Genomic DNA, 17,694 nt, shown 5'->3' with positions numbered 1-17,694 from the left:
TGTAGGATCCTAGGTAAAAGATGTTGCAGTAGTCTAGAACGCTTAATATCAGAGATTGGACAAGTAAACGGAAGGAGAGGTGTTCGAAGTAACGTTTGATAGTGCGAAGTTTCCATAGGGTGCAGAAACATTTTTTCACCTGGGCGCTGGTATGGTCAACGAAGGTTAGGGTGCGGTCCAGGATGACTCCGAGGATTTTTATGGTAGGATGGATGGGGTATTCTAGGCCATTCAATTTCAGGGAAGTGTTTGTTAATTTATGGTTGGGACTTGCCAGGAAAATTTTAGTTTTGTCAGTATTTAATATGTAATAAAAGTGAGCCAAGTATAGGACAATCAAGCCACTGTGACATCACTGGTGGAATGAGGCATTATGACATCACAATCTCAGCTCTGGTTACCAGAGCCTGAAACTCTTCACACTAAGGGGAGAAGTTATCAACATGAGCTATGTTACCACGTGTCATTTTGCCACTAACTAGCGCTATTATAGCAAAAGTTCAATTTTATGCAATGAGACCTAGTTAATAATAATTGGGGTTAATAATAGAATATCATATCTTAATGGAAGCCCTCGTTGACAACTTCTCCCTTCTTTAAAGAGAAAAGAAATGTCTCTAGAAATTGAAATCACGGCTATATGCAATAAAAGTGAGCCATGTACGGGGCAATGAAGCCATTGTGACATCACTGATGAGGTTGACTCTTATTGGTGGAATGAGGCATTATGACATCACAATCTCAGCTCTGGTTACCAGAGACTGAAGCTCTTCACCCTAAGGAGGAAAATTATTAACATGGGATATTGCTAAGGTATGCTATTTTACCAGCATGGGTCTCATTTTATGCAATGAGGACTTGTTACTAATAACTGGGGTTTTGGTTCACTTTAAAATAACATGTCTTAATAGTAGCCCATGTTGACAATGTCCCCCTTAAAGAGAAAATAAAAATGAGCCACGAATAGAACAATCAAGCTATTGTGACATCACAGCTCCTCTCTTGAATGTGTAATTCTGCTGAAGCCAGTTTGTGCCTCTCGTATTTTTACTTCTATGATTAAAAAAAAAAAAGTAGTACCGATAATCCCTTTCCTGTTGGAATACCTTCATGAGTACTAGCAATATACTTTTGGTTTCTTCCTAAGGGTATGTTGATTAATTAGTTAGAAAATAATCCAAGCGTTGCCAGAGGTTGTGGTAAGAGTGGATAGCGTAGCTGGTTTTACGAAAGGTTTGGACAATTTCCTGGAGGAAAAGTCCATAATCTGTTATTGAGAAAGACATGGGGGAAGCCACAGCTTGACCTGGATTGGTAGCATGGAATGTTGCTACTTCTTGGGTTTTGGCCAGGTATTAGGGACCTGGATTGGCCACGATGAGAACGGGCTACTGGGCTAGATGGACCTTTGGTCTGACCCAGTAAGGCTATTCTTATGTTCATACGTGAGCCAAGTACAGGACAATCAAGTCATTTTGACATCACAGATGAGACTGGCTCTTAAGTATTGGTGGAATGAGGCATTATGACATCACAATCTCAACTCTGGAATGTTGCTCTCATTGGGGTTCCAGAATCTTGCTATTATTTGAGATACTGGGATGTTGCTTATCTTTGGGTTTTGGCCAGGTACTAGTGACCTGGATTGGTCACCATGAGAACGAGCTACTGGGCTTGATGGACCATTGGTCTGACCCAGTAAGGCTGTTCTTATGTTCTTACATGAGCCAAGTATAGGACAATCAAGCCACTGTGACATCACTGATGAGGTTGGCTCTTATTGGTGGAATGAGGCATTATGATATCACAATCTCAGCTCTGGAATGTTGCTCTCATTGGGGTTCCAGAATCTTGCTATTCTTTGAGATGCTGGAATCTTGCTACTCTTTGGGGTCTTGTCAGATACTATGGATTGGCCTCCTTGAAGATGTGCTACTGGGTTTGATGGGTCATTGGTCTGATCCAGTATTCTTATGTTCATAACTATATATTGTAAAATGTTACCGTCATTTGAACTGAGATCCACAGAAGTGTTGACCTTAAGGATCTCCTTCACTGCTGTTCCAGTGTAGTCAACAGAGAATGCTTTTTGATTTATCCTTATGGTCTTTGAATCGGAAGTTGCGTTTTTGAGGACCAACATGACATTTACATCCTGGCCAAACAGAGGAGAATTGGCCAGTTTAAATTGTGCAGAAATTTGAGATCCCTGAGGCTCCTCCTCCGAGTCCTCGCTGAAGTCGTCTGCGAGATCATTCTCCAGGTCCTCATCAGACACGACAGAAGAGTCTTCCAGGGATCCTCGAAACAGCTTGTTACAAGCCTTCTTATAAATTTCTCTTTCTTTTGCAGAGCCTAATGAAAAGAGAGACACGGTGAGTAGATGCAACAATTAACGTATGCCAATCAGTGTCAGATATGTCAACGCTTATCTTGACAGAGTGCAGCCCAAGCATTTCCTTTATCACACTCACACACACTCTCTCACCTTCCTTCTAACCCCCCTATCTTCTTTCCAAATCACTATCTTATTAACACTTCTAGTTGGGCTAGGAGTGTGGGCAGTGGTTAAAGCTACAGCCTCGGGGGCCCTGAGGTTGTGAGTAGAGAATGACACGGTGACAAAATTCATCACCGTTCCCGTCCCCGCGGACAACCGCGGGAAACCATCTTCATGTCATTCTTTAAGGAGAGAGGGAAGAATCGGAGCATGAATGGCCACAACCACTGACCCACAAGCTTTGCTTTGAAGAATGCTGGTGTAGAAGGACTGAGGTTGAAACAGACACTACAGAATGATAGTCTCTGGTATCCAGAGCAGATATTGTGATGTCATAATGCCTCATTCCACCAGTGCCTAAGAGCCAATCACATCAGTGATGTCACAATGGCTTCATTATCCTTGGCTCACATAAGAATCAGAGTATGAATGACCACAACCACTGCTTTGAAGAATGCTAGTGTAGAAGGACTGAGGTTGAAATAGACACTAGAAAATGACATGGGATTATTTCCCGCGGTTATCCACGGGGACGGGAACGGTGATGAATTTTGTCACCGTGTCATTCTCTAGTTGTGAGTTCAAATCCATGCTGCTCTTTATAACTCTGGGCAACTCACTTAATCCCCCCACTGGCCCCAGGTACATTAGCTAGATTGTGAGCCCCCCAGGACAGACAGAGAAAAATATAAACCGTTCCTGAGCTCCCTTGGGAGAACAGTATAGAAAGCTGAATGAAAAAAAAATAAATAGAAATATACTATATTTTGTAAGGAATTGTTATACTGAACTTCTAAGTTGTCTGCAGTTGAGAAGACTAATATCTGGAGCTGGGAAAACCCCCTAGCCCATCCCTCATTCCTCTCATCCCATCTTCGCAAAATACTGGACACAGAATTAGTGGAAAATATATATAGGCCGCAGCCCTGTTTATTGGAATGACAACATAACAATTAAACAACCTCATAACAATCCGAGCTACAGGTGCCTATGTTTTTCCATACGCGCCGCTAGCCGTGATTCTGTTAACAACGCCTATGCGTGATTGACAGGTGGCTGGCTCCATTATTTTAGACGTCAGCCAATTTAGGCACTGTTTATAGAATCAGCCCTTAGGGGATCACACACTAATCCTGTGCTAATCAGTTATCAGGTGGTAAAGTAGACGAGCTGACTGATTAACGCAGAAACGACCACTCTTTGCCCCCAGACACTCGCTCTCTGTGGAAATAGTTAAAAAAAATATTTATACTACTAATAATCACTTATACAGCGCTGAAAGGCGTATGCAGTGCTGTACATTTTGACATTTATAGACTGTCCCTGCTCAGAAGAGCTTATAATCTAACTTGGATAAACAGACATGACATAGAGGGTTGGGGATGCAGAACCCAAGGTGAGAGGCGTTAGGAATCGAAAGCACTCTCAAAGAGGTGGGCTGACATTTATAGAGGGTCCCTTCTCGGATGAGCTTACAATCTAACTTAGACAGACAGACATGACATATAGGGTCAAGGATGCAGAACCCAAGGTGAGAAGAGTTAGGAGTCGAAAGCACTTTCAAAGAGGTGGGCTGACATTTATAGAGGGTCCCTTCTCGGATGAGCTTACAATCTAACTTAGACAGACAGACATGACATATAGGGTTAAGGATGCAGAACCCAAGGTGAGAGGAGTTAGGAATCGAAAGCACTCTCAAAGAGGTGGGCTGACATTTATAGAGGGTCCCTTCTCGGATGAGCTTACAATCTAACTTAGACAGACAGACATGACATATAGGGTTAAGGATGCAGAACCCAAGGTGAGAAGAGTTAGGAGTCGAAAGCACTTTCAAAGAGGTGGGCTGACATTTATAGAGGGTCCCTTCTCGGATGAGCTTACAATCTAACTTAGACAGACAGACATGACATATAGGGTCAAGGATGCAGAACCCAAGGTGAGAAGAGTTAGGAGTCGAAAGCACTTTCAAAGAGGTGGGCTGACATTTATAGAGGGTCCCTTCTCGGATGAGCTTACAATCTAACTTAGACAGACAGACATGACATATAGGGTTAAGGATGCAGAACCCAAGGTGAGAAGAGTTAGGAGTCGAAAGCACTTTCAAAGAGGTGGGCTGACATTTATAGAGGGTCCCTTCTCGGATGAGCTTACAATCTAACTTAGACAGACAGACATGACATATAGGGTCAAGGATGCAGAACCCAAGGTGAGAAGAGTTAGGAGTCGAAAGCATTCTCAAAGAGGTGGGCTGACATTTATAGACGGTCCCTGTTCGGATGAGCTTACAATCTAACTTGGACAGACAGACATGCTAGGGTTGGGGGGGGGGATGCAGGTCCCAAGGTGAGAGGAGTTAGGAGTCAAAGGCACTCTCAAAGAGGTGGGCTTTTAAACGGGCCTTGAACACTGCCAGAGACGGAGCCCGACATAGGGGTTCGGGTAGCTTGTTCCAAGCATGTGGTGTAGCAAGGCAGAAGGGACGGAATCTGGAGTTGGCAGTTGAAGAGAAGGGCACAGGTAGGAGGGGCTTACCAGATGAGAAGAGTTCGCTCTTGGGGGGGGGATGTGGGGGGGGAGATAAGCGAAGAGAGATAGTGAAGGGCAGCTGAGTGAGTGCATTTATAGGTCAGCAAGATGAGTTTGAATTGTATTCGGAACCAGATGGACCAATGAAGTGACTTTAGGAGAGGGGTAACGTGCGAATAGTGGCTCTCCCAGAATATGAGCCGTGCAGCCGCATTCTGGATGGATTGGAGGGGAGCGAGATGGGCTAAGCGGAATTAGGAACTCACTGCGGGACGCCCTTTTAACCGGCGCTTACCACCGCTTAGCGAAAGGACTCCTAAGAGAAGTAAGAAAGGCATAAAACATCAAAACAGCCGTATATGAATGTGAAATTACCTTCTGGGTATTTATAATTGCCAGTAATATCTAGCCGGCTGTTATTGCCCACAGATTTGGTGCTGATAAACTTGCCCACTGAAGAGCTGTCACTCTTGATCCGCAGCTCTCTTCCATCTTTATAGACCATCCAGGTGACAACGTCTGCATTTAGCTCAGCAAACACGAATGGAGTGTCATATTTCAGGTCTACGTCCCCCTCTTTAACGGCTTTAACTGAAGCAGGACCACTCTGATAAAGCCCTGGGGCAGCAAGACAAAGGAAAATCGAAAATCAGGGAGCCGAGAGAAGAAACAAGACAAACCACAGAACTGAAAAGAGCAAATTGTTCTCAATCTATCAAAATACTAGAGGAACACGGGACAATGCTTTTGCATTTTTAGTTATTTATTCAATTTTTCTACTGTTCTCCCAGGGGGGGCTCAGAATGGTTTACATGAATTTATCCAGGTACTCAAGCATTTTCCCCTGTCTGTCCTGGTCTATCTAATGTACCTGGGGAAATGGGGGGATTAAGTGACTTGCCCAGGGTCACAAGGAGCAGGGTGGGTTTGAACCCACAACCTCAGGGTGCTGAAGCTGTAGCTTTAACCACTGCATCACTCTAGAAATCAAAATGTAGTAAAAGTGAGCCAAGTACAGGACAATCCAGCCATTGTGACATCACTGCTGAGGTTGGCTCTTAGGCATTGGTGGAATGAGGCATTATGACATCACAATACCAGCTCTGCTTATCAGAGGCTGAAACTTTTCACACTATTTATTTATTCATTCTATTTTCTAAGCTGTTCTCCCAGGTTTGCATGAATGTATTCAGGTACTCAAGCATTTTTCCCTGTCTGTCCCAGGGGGCTCACACTCTATCTAATGTACCTGGGGCAAGGGGGTGGGATTGCCTAGGGTCACCGGGAGCAGTCTGGGATTTGAGCCATCAACCTCAGGGTGCTGAGGCTGTAGCTTTGACCACTGTGCCACACTCCCCCGTTCTGTGTGGACATCTAATGTCCCAGTCTGTTCAGTGCTTGCAGGACAATCTTGGGAATCAGATTGATTTACTAGTCATTTCGTCCTGATGCTTTTCTTTAATCTTAAGAACAAAATATTAGGGTATATTTTTATTCATGGTTTAAGTTTCAGCTGGATTAAGCCACATTGACTGGCTCCCCCACTCATATTCAGAAGCTCTTAACCAGTGGCATAGCGAGGGTGAGAGGCGCCCCTCCCCGTTTTGATCTCCGCCTTCCCCATGCGCGTGCTCCCCTTCCCCATATTTCAACGTGCACCTCACGACCCCTCTCGGCTCTCCCTCTGATGTCACTCCCTACGCGTGGCCCCCGGAAGTGACATCAGTGGGAGAGACGACTCGGTCATGAGAAGCACAATGAAGTTGTTGCTTGTGGCGGTGAACAACTAGAGGTGCGGGGGAAGGGAAGGGGGCACACTCTGACATCCCTTCCGTGTGCAGCGTGTAGGAAGTGATGTCAAAGGGAGCATCAACGGGGTCGCAAGGAACACGTTGAAGTTCTTTTTGCAAACAGCAGTGAACAACTAGAGATACGGAGAAGGGGGACACACGCGTGACGAGGGGAGGCGTGGGGCGGAGAGGAAGAGTGGTGCCCCCACCAACATGGCGCCTGGGGGGGCGGACTGCCCCTCCCCCATACTACACCAATGCACTTAACCAGATAGGGTCTGATTCTATATAGATCACCTAAAAAATCGGCACCAAGTGCAATTCTATAAAAGGTGCCAGGGTTTTCTTTGCCTATATTTGCCGTCTAACCAGAAAACATGCCCATGATCCACCCCTTAACCATGCCCACTTTTAGGTTGGCACTTTGGACTAGACACCTACTTTTTATAGAATCATGTTTTTCAAATTAGGAGTCTTAAATTCAATTAAGTCCAATAAAAGGCAATTAGGAGGAGTTAAGTGCCAATTATCAGGGCTGATTAAGTCTATTAACCAAGTTAGGTACCTACATTGGCATGCTTTAGGCCGGGGATTATCATACAGAAACTTATCCTATCTTGAAACAATCTTTGCTACTGCCCCAGTCTCTAGGCCAAGAGCCTACTTCATTCCAGAGCAATCACTGTTGCTTTGAAATACACAACCAAACTTTCACTTTCACATGTGCTATAGAGACCAGTTGTAAGATGTTCTATGTTACCTTCACTTGGTTCTTGGGGTGTTGCATCCAAAACTTGCCACCCATTGTAGAATGATCCCAAGTCTTTCCGTACAAACCAACCTTCATTCCACACATGAAAATTCCTGTAGCGATCAGGTTAAGAATAAGGTATGTCCAGTTTTAGCATCAAGAGAAACAAAATAATGGGATAACAAAAGCGCAACATAGACCAAAAGAAAGCATGATTGGCCTTAAGAACAAGGACATAGGGCACTTTTACTAGAATGGCCTGACACGGCCTGTGTTTCAGCTGAGAAAGCCTGCATCATTCAAATGTGTGTATGTATTTATTTTTTTATCAGTTAATTGATTGTTTAGGTGTATTTTGTATATATTTTTTAGACTCCTGATGCAGGCTTTTACCCTTTTGGGTCATTCCAATAAAAGTGTCCTACGTTCTTGTTCTTAAAGCCAACTGTACTTTTTTTTTTTTTTTAGTATCGCTAAGAAAATGGCTACGTTTTGGTTACGCAATAATCAGGCCATTGCTGGCAGAGGGGAGAATGTTGCCCAAAACGCAGACCTGCTCCTCCTTCAGACATTTACCCCCCTATGTTTTTTAGCACACGAAACATTGCGCACAATAAACGCAAGCGCGTGCGTGTTATCCTAGGGACGTGTTAGCGGTTAGCGCAGGCGTCAATTTAGTGCGCTAAACGGGTGTTAAAACGCTTAGCGTGCCTTGGTAAAAGAGGGCCGTTATCAGTGCAGAGGGGTTAGGGTTTAGTCTGAATGCTCCAAATTCAAGGCAGCAGGATTTGTCCTCTGGTCTCCCATGATAATTCCAGGGAAAATGAGGAATTCCATAGGAAGGGCTAGTTTTTGTCGTCTTTTCCGAGGTCGCAGAAATATGAGCGATGCACCCTAGGTGGGGAGTTGTCTGTTTCATTCAGAGGCGTAGCGAGGGTGAGCGGCGCCCCGTTCCCGCCCACTTCCCCGCACCCCCCTTCCGCCAACTTGCTCCCTGCCTCGGCTTTGGCACGCTCTCGGCTGTCACTTCCTAGGCGCGGCATCAGAGAGAGCGCCAAAGCCGACGCGGGCGGCAAGCCGGCGACTACTTGCGCCAAAGTTAAAAAGGTACGGGGGAAAGGTAAGGGGTGAGTGAGCGGCGAGCAAGAACTCGACCGGGGCAGACTGCGCCCCCCTGCACCACCCTGGGTTCATTCTCAGCAAGCTCTCACCAACTAGAACTGTTTAATGAAATACTCGCAGTATCTACCATATAGAATCCTTTTGGTGCAAGGGAACTCCAGAAGGGTCAACATATTTGTCTATAGTCAGGTTTACATCCGTGTCGTGAGCAGATTCAAAATTAGTGACCGACCGGGCAGGAATCCCCAGGCACCTGAGTACTGAGATAAAAAGAAAATATAAAGTTCTAACTTTATTTCAAGCATTAGATTAAAATGTTATAAGACTTATACATAGATGCTGATGCAATAAATGGGGTTATATTTGGAAACTTAGCCCCTCTTTTACAAAGGTGTGCTATGCTTTTTAGCTAATGTGTGCATGTTATCCTATGGATGCATTGGCGGTTCACGCACCTTTGTAAAAGAGGGCCTAAGTACACTAGCTTTAGCGCCCAATGTATTAACATAAAGAGGAACAGAATGTGTCTGTGTTAAACAGGGCAAAACTATTTTTGCTTGGATACTTTGGGGCTCCGTTTCAAAAAGGACAGACGTCCAACAGATACTTGGACGCCTTACTAGTCAAAACGTCCAAAGGCCATGTCCGAAAATGACTTTCGAGACATTTTAATTTTTTTTTTTTTTTTAATTAGATTTTCAGTGATTAAACATGATCCAAAAGCCCAATTAAAAGAAAATGGTGATCGCCAGTGGCGTAACGAGGGTGAGAGGCGCCCGGAGCGGTGGAGCCCCTCCCCCACCCTCTTCTCTGCCCCCACCCCCACTACACGCTCAAGTTTCAAGTTTTATTAAAATTTGCTAAAACGCTAATCATACATTCTAAGCGTTTGACAATTAAAAAATTAAAATGGGTAACAATTAACAAACTTATTAGTGATACGGCAGTATTTACATGGAAACAACAGGATGGTAGGGAGAAATACAATTTTAAAAGAAAAGAGAACAATTAAGGTTAAAAACAAGAGGGATCAGATCAGTGCTGAATATAAGTAAAACAGAATTTGGCATGGAAGGACTCAGAGATCATTTAGCAATCAAAGGTGTCTTTCAATAAGAAGCTTTTAAGACCGCCCTTAAATTTATCGAGATTTTTCTCAGACCTTAAATGTGATGGTAACAAATTCCATAGTGTAGGGGCTATTGTGGTGAATGAAGTTGCCCTATGTGTACTAACGATTTTTAAGGATGGGACATAAAGATGGTGCTGAGAGGCAGATCGTAGAGTTCTCGGAGGATCACGAGGAATAAGGAACTTATGAATAAAAAGAAGGTTCCTTGGAGTCCATAGTTTTAAAGGATATTAAGGCAATTTTATAAGTAATGCGATGGTGGACAAGTCAGACAAGTTCCTGATGAACAAGGACCTACGCTGGTAAGGCTAGTCTCCGTTAGGGCGCTGGTCTTTGACCAGAGGGCTGCCGCATGAGCGGACTGCTGGGCATGATGGACCACTGGTCTGAACTATTCTTATGTTCTTATGGACTGGTAACCAGTGTGCACTTTTTAGCAAAGAAGTGACGTGGTCAAATTTTTTCATGTTCGTTATCATTTTTATGGCCATGTTTTGTATTAATTGTAAGCGTCGGATGTCTTTTTGACAGACACCTTTGAATAATGAATTGCAGTAGTCGAGTTTGGAAATCATGAGGGACTGAATTAAAAGGTTAAGAGACTGTGGATCAAGAATGTTGGCTAAGGATCTGACCATTCTGAGTTTCCAGCAACAATTCTTGACAACTGCGCTAATCTGAAGGCTCCTTACCTGCCCTTCCCCTCTCCCCCCCCCCCCCCCCACTGCCATGCGCATGCAGCACTTCCCTTCTCCTGTTCATGGCGTGAGCTCTCCCTCTGATGTCACTTCCTAGGCGCGGGTCCAGGAAGTGACGTCAGAAGAGGAGCCGACGCAGGTGCCACAGCAAGTTAGGGGTTGCTGCTCGCGCCAGGAACGTTACAGAGGTTCGGGGGAAGGGAAGCAGTGTGTGGGCAGAGAGGAGGATAGGTGCCAAGCCCCTACCAAATTGGCACCTGGGGCGGACCGCCCCCCCTTAGTACATGCTAAACACTAACACGTTCATTGTAGTCTATGGACGTGTTAGCATTTAGCATGCGCTAAAATGGCAAGCGCGCCTTAGTCAATTTGAGGAAAATACAAAAAGCAACAATTGGGGCTACCTGAAAAACTACCGCCTGCTCAAGAGGATGCGGTAGCGGCTAGCGCACACTAAGCGCGTGCTAAAACTGCTAGCACGCCTTTATAAAAGGATCCCTCAATATATTAACCCCCTCTTTTACTAAGGTGCGCTAATCGAATTAGCACGCGCTAAAGGGTAACATGCACACATTAGCGTTTAGCGTGCACTAAATCAATTAGCGCACCTTAGTAAAAGAGGGGGTTTAATATACTAAGGGCTCCTTTTACAAAGGTGCGCTAGCGTTGTTAGCGCACGCAACGGATTAGCGCACGCTACCCGAAAAACTACCGCCTGCTCAAGAGGATGCGGTAGCGGCTAGCGCACGCTAAGCGCGGGTTAAGCACGTGCTAAAACTGCTAGCACGCCTTTATAAAAGGAGCCCTCAGTATATTAACCCCCTCTTTTACTAAGGTGCGCTAATCGAATTAGCACGCGCTAAAGGATAACATGCACACATTAGCGTTTAGCGTGCACTAAATCGATTAGCGCACCTTAGTAAAAGAGGGGGTTTAATATACTAAGGGCTCCTTTTACAAAGGTGCGCTAGCGTTGTTAGCGCATGCAATGGATTAGCGCACGCTACCCGAAAAACTACCGCCTGCTCAAGAGGATGCGGTAGCGGCTAGCGTAAGCTAAGCGCAGGTTAAGCGCATGCTAAAACTGCTAGCACGCCTTTATAAAAGGAGCCCTCAGTATATTAACCCCCTCTTTTACTAAGGTGCGCTAATCGAATTAGCACGCGCTAAAGGGTAACATGCACACATTAGCGTTTAGCGTGCACTAAATCGATTAGCGCACCTTAGTGAAAGAGGGCCCAAGTCTTATTACTGTAAGAGTGTCGCACAAAGGCTTTAATATTCCTATAGAGACGGTTCCTTCTCAGGATCTTACAAAAACTGCTCCAGCTGAAGTGAATCGCCCCAAAAAAACATAGGCCCTCTCTTACTAAGGTGCGCTAACCGATTAGCTCGCGCACTAAACGCTAACGCATGCTAGTCTTTGGCACACGCTAATCGGTCAGCGCACCTCAGTAAAAGAGGGGAATAATCTTTATTCTGAAAATTTAATATATTTGCAAGAACATTTAAGATTAAAAAGTAACTTTCAGAGCCAGCACTCTAGACTTAAAAGCTAAAATAAAGCCTTCCGTCTCGTCTTAGTTGCGTTAGCCACATCAGGAAGTGACATTACTTTAGCTGCACCGAAAATCTCACCTTTCTTTTTAAAATGTAACTTCATTGTCAAGTTACCTTCGTTAAGACAAGTTCCCCAAAAAGTAGGTCTTGTTTGTATCACATCTTGAGAATGTTCTAGAAAAGCAGTTAAATCTAATTCTTTGTTCACCTGGGAGCTTTTTTTTTTTTTAAAGAAATATAGGGGGTCCTTTCATTAAGGTGCGCTAACCGATTTAGCAGGTGCTAAAGATTAGCGCACGCAAAATGCTAAGGCGCCCAAAGAATATAATGAGCGCCTTCGCATTTCGCATGCGCTAAATCAGTTAATAAAACGACCCCATAATAACATTTTGGAAAAGACAACGTGGCAGCATTCTCCAAACCTGTCTGTTTTTTTGATTATTTTTTTTTAACCCCTTATAAGATGTACTACGAACTCTAGATCTATCTTACATTTTATTGTTACTCGCTTAGTATGTAATAAGCGATTTATCAAATTTAAATAAACTTGAAACTTGAAATCTAGAATCTCTTTGAGGTACTTCCTCTAAAGGATCTCAGGTGAAAGCAAATATATAATGAGAATTTTTACAAATCTCAAGTTTCAGGCTTCTAGACTACTGCAACATCCTCTTTCTCCCCTGCCCCGAAGTCATGGTTAAACAACTACAAACAGTACAAAACACAGCCCTGAGATTGATCTATTCGTTGAAGAAATACGACCATATCACCGCCGCATGCCTCGACTCACACTGGCTACCATTACAAGCAAGAATACTATTCAAATTTGACTGTCTACTATTTAAAGCCATGAATGGAGACAGGCCAGCTTATATGAACAACCGCCTTATCCGAACTACCACAACCAGGCAAAGGAGAACCCAGATACCATTCATGCACACCCCAATCAGAGGCGTTAAATGCAAAAAAAAATGTACCATGGCCTACTGGCCATGCAGGCAGCGAAACTAGACCGCCAACTATCCAATCCACTGACCATGACAACAGACTACAAAACTTTCAGAAAAGAAATTTAAAAAACCCTGCTATTCAAGAAATCCATCAAAAAAAAACTAACACCGCAGGAATCTATCAGCATTCTCAAGCATTTCCATTTTAAAACTGTAAATTACGAGAGACCTTAATTGCAGGAGCTGATACCGCTTATAGAGCCGAAATTTGAGGCTCACACCAAAACATTCGTCCAACGAAGAGACACTGGAGGCCACATTAGCAAATTTCTCAACTACTTCTTGTGAAAAAAATCTTATTCTGAGAAATAACAGATCTTAACGTCCCTTCCATCCTTTCTAGACATTTGGTCAAAAAAAGCAATACAAAACAGCATGGGAAAGGTTACCGAAATCTCATAAGGACATAAGAATAGCCTTACTGGGTCAGAGCAGCCCAGAAGCCCATCTTTGCAGAGGCCAATCCAAGTCACAAGTACCTGACAAAAACCCAAAGAGTAGCAATATTCCATGTGGAATCCCCAAAGAAGAGCAACATTCCATGTGGAATCCCCAAAGAGTGGCAACATTCCATGTGGAATCCCCAAAGAAGAGCAACATTCCATGTGGAATCCCCAAAGAGTGGCAACATTCCATGTGGATTCCCCAAAGAGTAGCAATATTCCATGTGGAAACCCCAAAGAAGAGCAACATTCCATGTGGAATCCCCAAAGAGTAGCAATATTCCATGTGGAATCCCCAAAGAAGAGCAACATTCCATCTGGAATCCCCAAAAAGTGGCAACATTCCATGTGGAATCCCCAAAGAAGAGCAATATTCCATGTGGAATCCCCAAAGAAGAGCAACATTCCATGTGGAATCCCCAAAGAGTGGCAACATTCCATGTGGAATCCCCAAAGAAGAGCAACATTCCATGTGGAATCCCCAAAGAAGAGCAACATTCCATGTGGAATCCCCAAAGAGTAGCAATATTCCATGTGGAATCCCCAAAGAGTAGCAATATTCCATGTGGAATCCCCAAAGAAGAGCAACATTCCATGTGGAATCCCCAAAGAGTGGCAACATTCCATGTGGAATCCCCAAAGAGTAGCAATATTCCATGTGGAATCCCCAAAGAAGAGCAACATTCCATGTGGAATCCCCAAAGAGTGGCAACATTCCATGTGGAATCCCCAAAGAAGAGCAACATTCCATGTGGAATCCCCAAAGAGTAGCAATATTCCATGTGGAATCCCCAAAGAAGAGCAACATTCCATGTGGAATCCCCAAAGAGTGGCAACATTCCATGTGGAATCCCCAAAGAAGAGCAACATTCCATCTGGAATCCCCAAAGAGTAGCAATATTCCATGTGGAATCCCCAAAGAAGAGCAACATTCCATGTGGAATCCCCAAAGAGTGGCAACATTCCATGTGGAATCCCCAAAGAGTAGCAATATTCCATGTGGAATCCCCAAAGAAGAGCAACATTCCATGTTGAATCCCCAAAGAAGAGCAGCATTCCATGTGGAATCCCCAAAGAGTGGCAACATTCCATGTGGAATCTCCAAAGAGTAGCAATATTCCATGTGGAATCCCCAAAGAGTAGCAATATTCAATGTGGAATCCCCAAAGAAGAGCAACATTCCATGTGGAATCCCCAAAGAGTGGCAACATTCCATGTGGAATCCCCAAAGAGTAGCAATATTCCATGTGGAATCCCCAAAGAGTAGCAATATTCCATGTGGAATCCCCAAAGAAGAGCAACATTCCATGTGGAATCCCCAAAGAGTGGCAACATTCCATGTGGAATCCCCAAAGAAGAGCAACATTCCATGTGGAATCCCCAAAGAGTAGCAATATTCCATGTGGAATCCCCAAAGAGTAGCAATATTCCATGTGGAATCCCCAAAGAAGAGCAACATTCCATGTGGAATCCCCAAAGAGTAGCAATATTCCATGTGGAATCCCCAAAGAAGAGCAACATTCCATCTGGAATCCCCAAAGAGTGTCAACATTCCATCTGGAATCCCCAAAGAAGAGCAACATTCCATGTGGAATCCCCAAAGAGTAGCAGCATTCCATGTGGAATCCCCAAAGAGTAGCAATATTCCATGTGGAATCCCCAAAGAAGAGCAACATTCCATGTGGAATCCCCAAAGAGTAGCAATATTCCATGTGGAATCCCAAAGAAGAGCAACATTCCATCTGGAATCCCCAAAGAGTGTCAACATTCCATCTGGAATCCCCAAAGAAGAGCAACATTCCATGTGGAATCCCCAAAGAGTAGCAGCATTCCATGTGGAATCCCCAAAGAGTAGCAATATTCCATGTGGAATCCCCAAAGAAGAGCAACATTCCATGTGGAATCCCCAAAGAGTAGCAATATTCCATGTGGAATCCCCAAAGAAGAGCAACATTCCATCTGGAATCCCCAAAGAGTGTCAACATTCCATCTGGAATCCCCAAAGAAGAGCAACATTCCATGTGGAATCCCCAAAGAGTAGCAGCATTCCATGCCGCCGATCCAGGGCAAGCAGTGGCTTCTCCCATAACTGTCTCAACAGCAGTTTATGGACTTTTCCTCCAGGAACTTGTCCAAACCTTTTTTAAAAACCAGCTACATTACCGCTCTTACCACATCCTCTGGCAACAGCATTCCATAGCTTAACTATTCTCATGAGTGAAAAACTATTTCTACCTATTGGTTTGTTTGTTTTCTTGAATTATGTCTGCAACGATATGTGAACCGTTGAGGTTTAAAAGGTATCTAACTTCATCAAGTGTCCCCTAGTCTTTGTAAATCTTGATGCAGTCAAACAATTGATCCACTTCTACCCGTTCTGCTCCACTCAGGATTTTAAACCAATATTCCAGATAGAGAATGCAAACACAAATTTTAGCTAGAACTTTACTTAGCGGAACTTACCAGTGCACATCACCCCTGAAAAGACCCAACACTGGCCGTATTTCACACTCTGGTAATTGTTGTTGTACCACTGACGCAGGATAGCAACACTTCCATTCCAATCAGATGGCTTAACCCCGTCAGAATACGGTTCTCCCCATTTTCCAAGCAGGACCCCTTTCTCGTCATTGGAATTAATCTGGAAAACATCCCCCCAACCCCAGACCTGTATTAAACCAAGAGCATCACCATGCTTCAAGTTGTGCTGAATTCCACTTAGTATTTTTACCTTGGGAAAAAATGATAATTACATTAAAATGTATACTTGGCAGAGAGAATGACAAGAGGACAAATTTGTCCCCAATTTCTCCGTCCTGTCCCCGTGAGTTTTGTCACTGTCCTTGTCCCATTCCTGTAAGCTCTGCCTTAATTGCTCAGTCCTCGAAAACTTATGATTTTAAAATGTTTGAGGCTTGTGCAGACGAGGATGGAGCTTAGGCATTGGTGGAATGAGGCATTATGACATCACAATCTGAGCTCTAGAATGTTGCTACTTATGATGTTAAAGTGTTTGAGGCTTGTGCAGATGAGGACAGAGCTTAGGCATTGGTGGAATGAGGCATTATGACATCACAATCTGAGCTCTAGAATGTTGCTACTTAGGATGTTAAAGTGTTTGAGGCTTGTGCAGATGAGGACGGAGCTTAGGCATTGGTGGAATGAGGCATTATGACATCACAATCTGAGCTCTAGAATGTTGCTAAAATAGCAACTGGAAAGGCACACATAACTAGGACACTGATGTTGAACTTTGCCTTTCATTTTGGGTCCTTCTGAATTTCTTTGGGTCTTGCAGGGTAGCAACATTATTTTGCTGTTTACATCAGTGGTTCCCAATCCTGTCCTGGGGGACCCACCAGCCTGTCGGGGTTTCAAGATATCCCTAATGAATATGCATGAGAGAGATTTGCATATAATGGAAGTGATGGGTATGCAAATCTCTCTCATGCATATTCATTAGGGATATCTTGAAACCCCGACAGGCTGGGGGGTCCCCCAAGACAGGATTGGGAACCACTGATTTACATCATTAATAGAAAGATTACTCACCACTGCGCTGCAAACCCTCCCCACATACACGGGATCGTATCTTGAAGAAACATCCTTGGCTTTGTCTTTACTGTAGTTTATACTCCGATCAAGCATTGCAAGGGAGGTTTTCAGAATGTTTCGCTCAAACTGTAACGCACAAAGTAAATGACATTTAACCAGGGCCGGCTCCAGGGACTCCGCTGCCCTGAGCCAATTTTTTTGCATTAACGCTCCCCACCATCACAATGTGTTATTGCTCTCCCCCCCCCCCCTGAGATGGTATCTCCCCTTCTCTCTCGACTCCCCTTCCTGCTGAATCAGATGAGGCACTGGCTCAGGGTACTGATGACATCCCAATTCGGCTACTACCCTTCTGTAAGTTATCCTGCCGCTGTATCGAGCGATGGTGCGCCCGCATCTGGAGTACTGTGTTCAGTACTGGTCGCCGTACCTGAAGAAGGATACTTGAGAGAGTCCAGAGAAGAGCTACACGTATGATAAAGGGTATGGAAAACCTTTCATACGCAGACAGGCTAGAGAAACTGGGGCTCTTCTCCCTGGAAAAGCGGAGACTCGGAGGAGACATATAAGATCATGAAGGGCATTGAGAATGTGGAGAGGGACAGAT

At 44.2% G+C, this 17,694-nt stretch overlaps 1 protein-coding gene across 2 annotated transcripts in view; it reads right to left on the bottom strand.

The window, feature by feature from the left end:
• The window catches only part of LOC117369430 (protein-glutamine gamma-glutamyltransferase E-like), a 43,087-nt gene that overhangs the window by 11,394 nt on the left and 13,999 nt on the right, over window positions 1–17,694 (bottom strand). Inside the window, exons 5-10 of one of the 2 annotated variants that reach the window (XM_033964005.1) lie at window positions 17,085–17,213; window positions 15,996–16,173; window positions 8,817–8,949; window positions 7,577–7,680; window positions 5,402–5,644; window positions 2,005–2,355 (exon numbers count right to left, since the gene is read on the bottom strand). In XM_033964005.1, the coding sequence (XP_033819896.1) occupies window positions 2,005–2,355; window positions 5,402–5,644; window positions 7,577–7,680; window positions 8,817–8,949; window positions 15,996–16,173; window positions 17,085–17,213 (1,138 nt within the window). The remainder of the gene's footprint in view (window positions 1–2,004; window positions 2,356–5,401; window positions 5,645–7,576; window positions 7,681–8,816; window positions 8,950–15,995; window positions 16,174–17,084; window positions 17,214–17,694) is intronic. The other variant, XM_033964006.1, reaches the window with a different exon arrangement.

This window comes from Geotrypetes seraphini, chromosome 11 (assembly GCF_902459505.1).
Source record: "Geotrypetes seraphini chromosome 11, aGeoSer1.1, whole genome shotgun sequence".
Classification (NCBI taxonomy): Eukaryota; Metazoa; Chordata; class Amphibia; order Gymnophiona; family Dermophiidae; genus Geotrypetes; species Geotrypetes seraphini.
The sequence above is the reverse complement of the archived record's forward strand: the minus strand, read 5'-3'. Positions and strand labels throughout refer to the sequence as shown.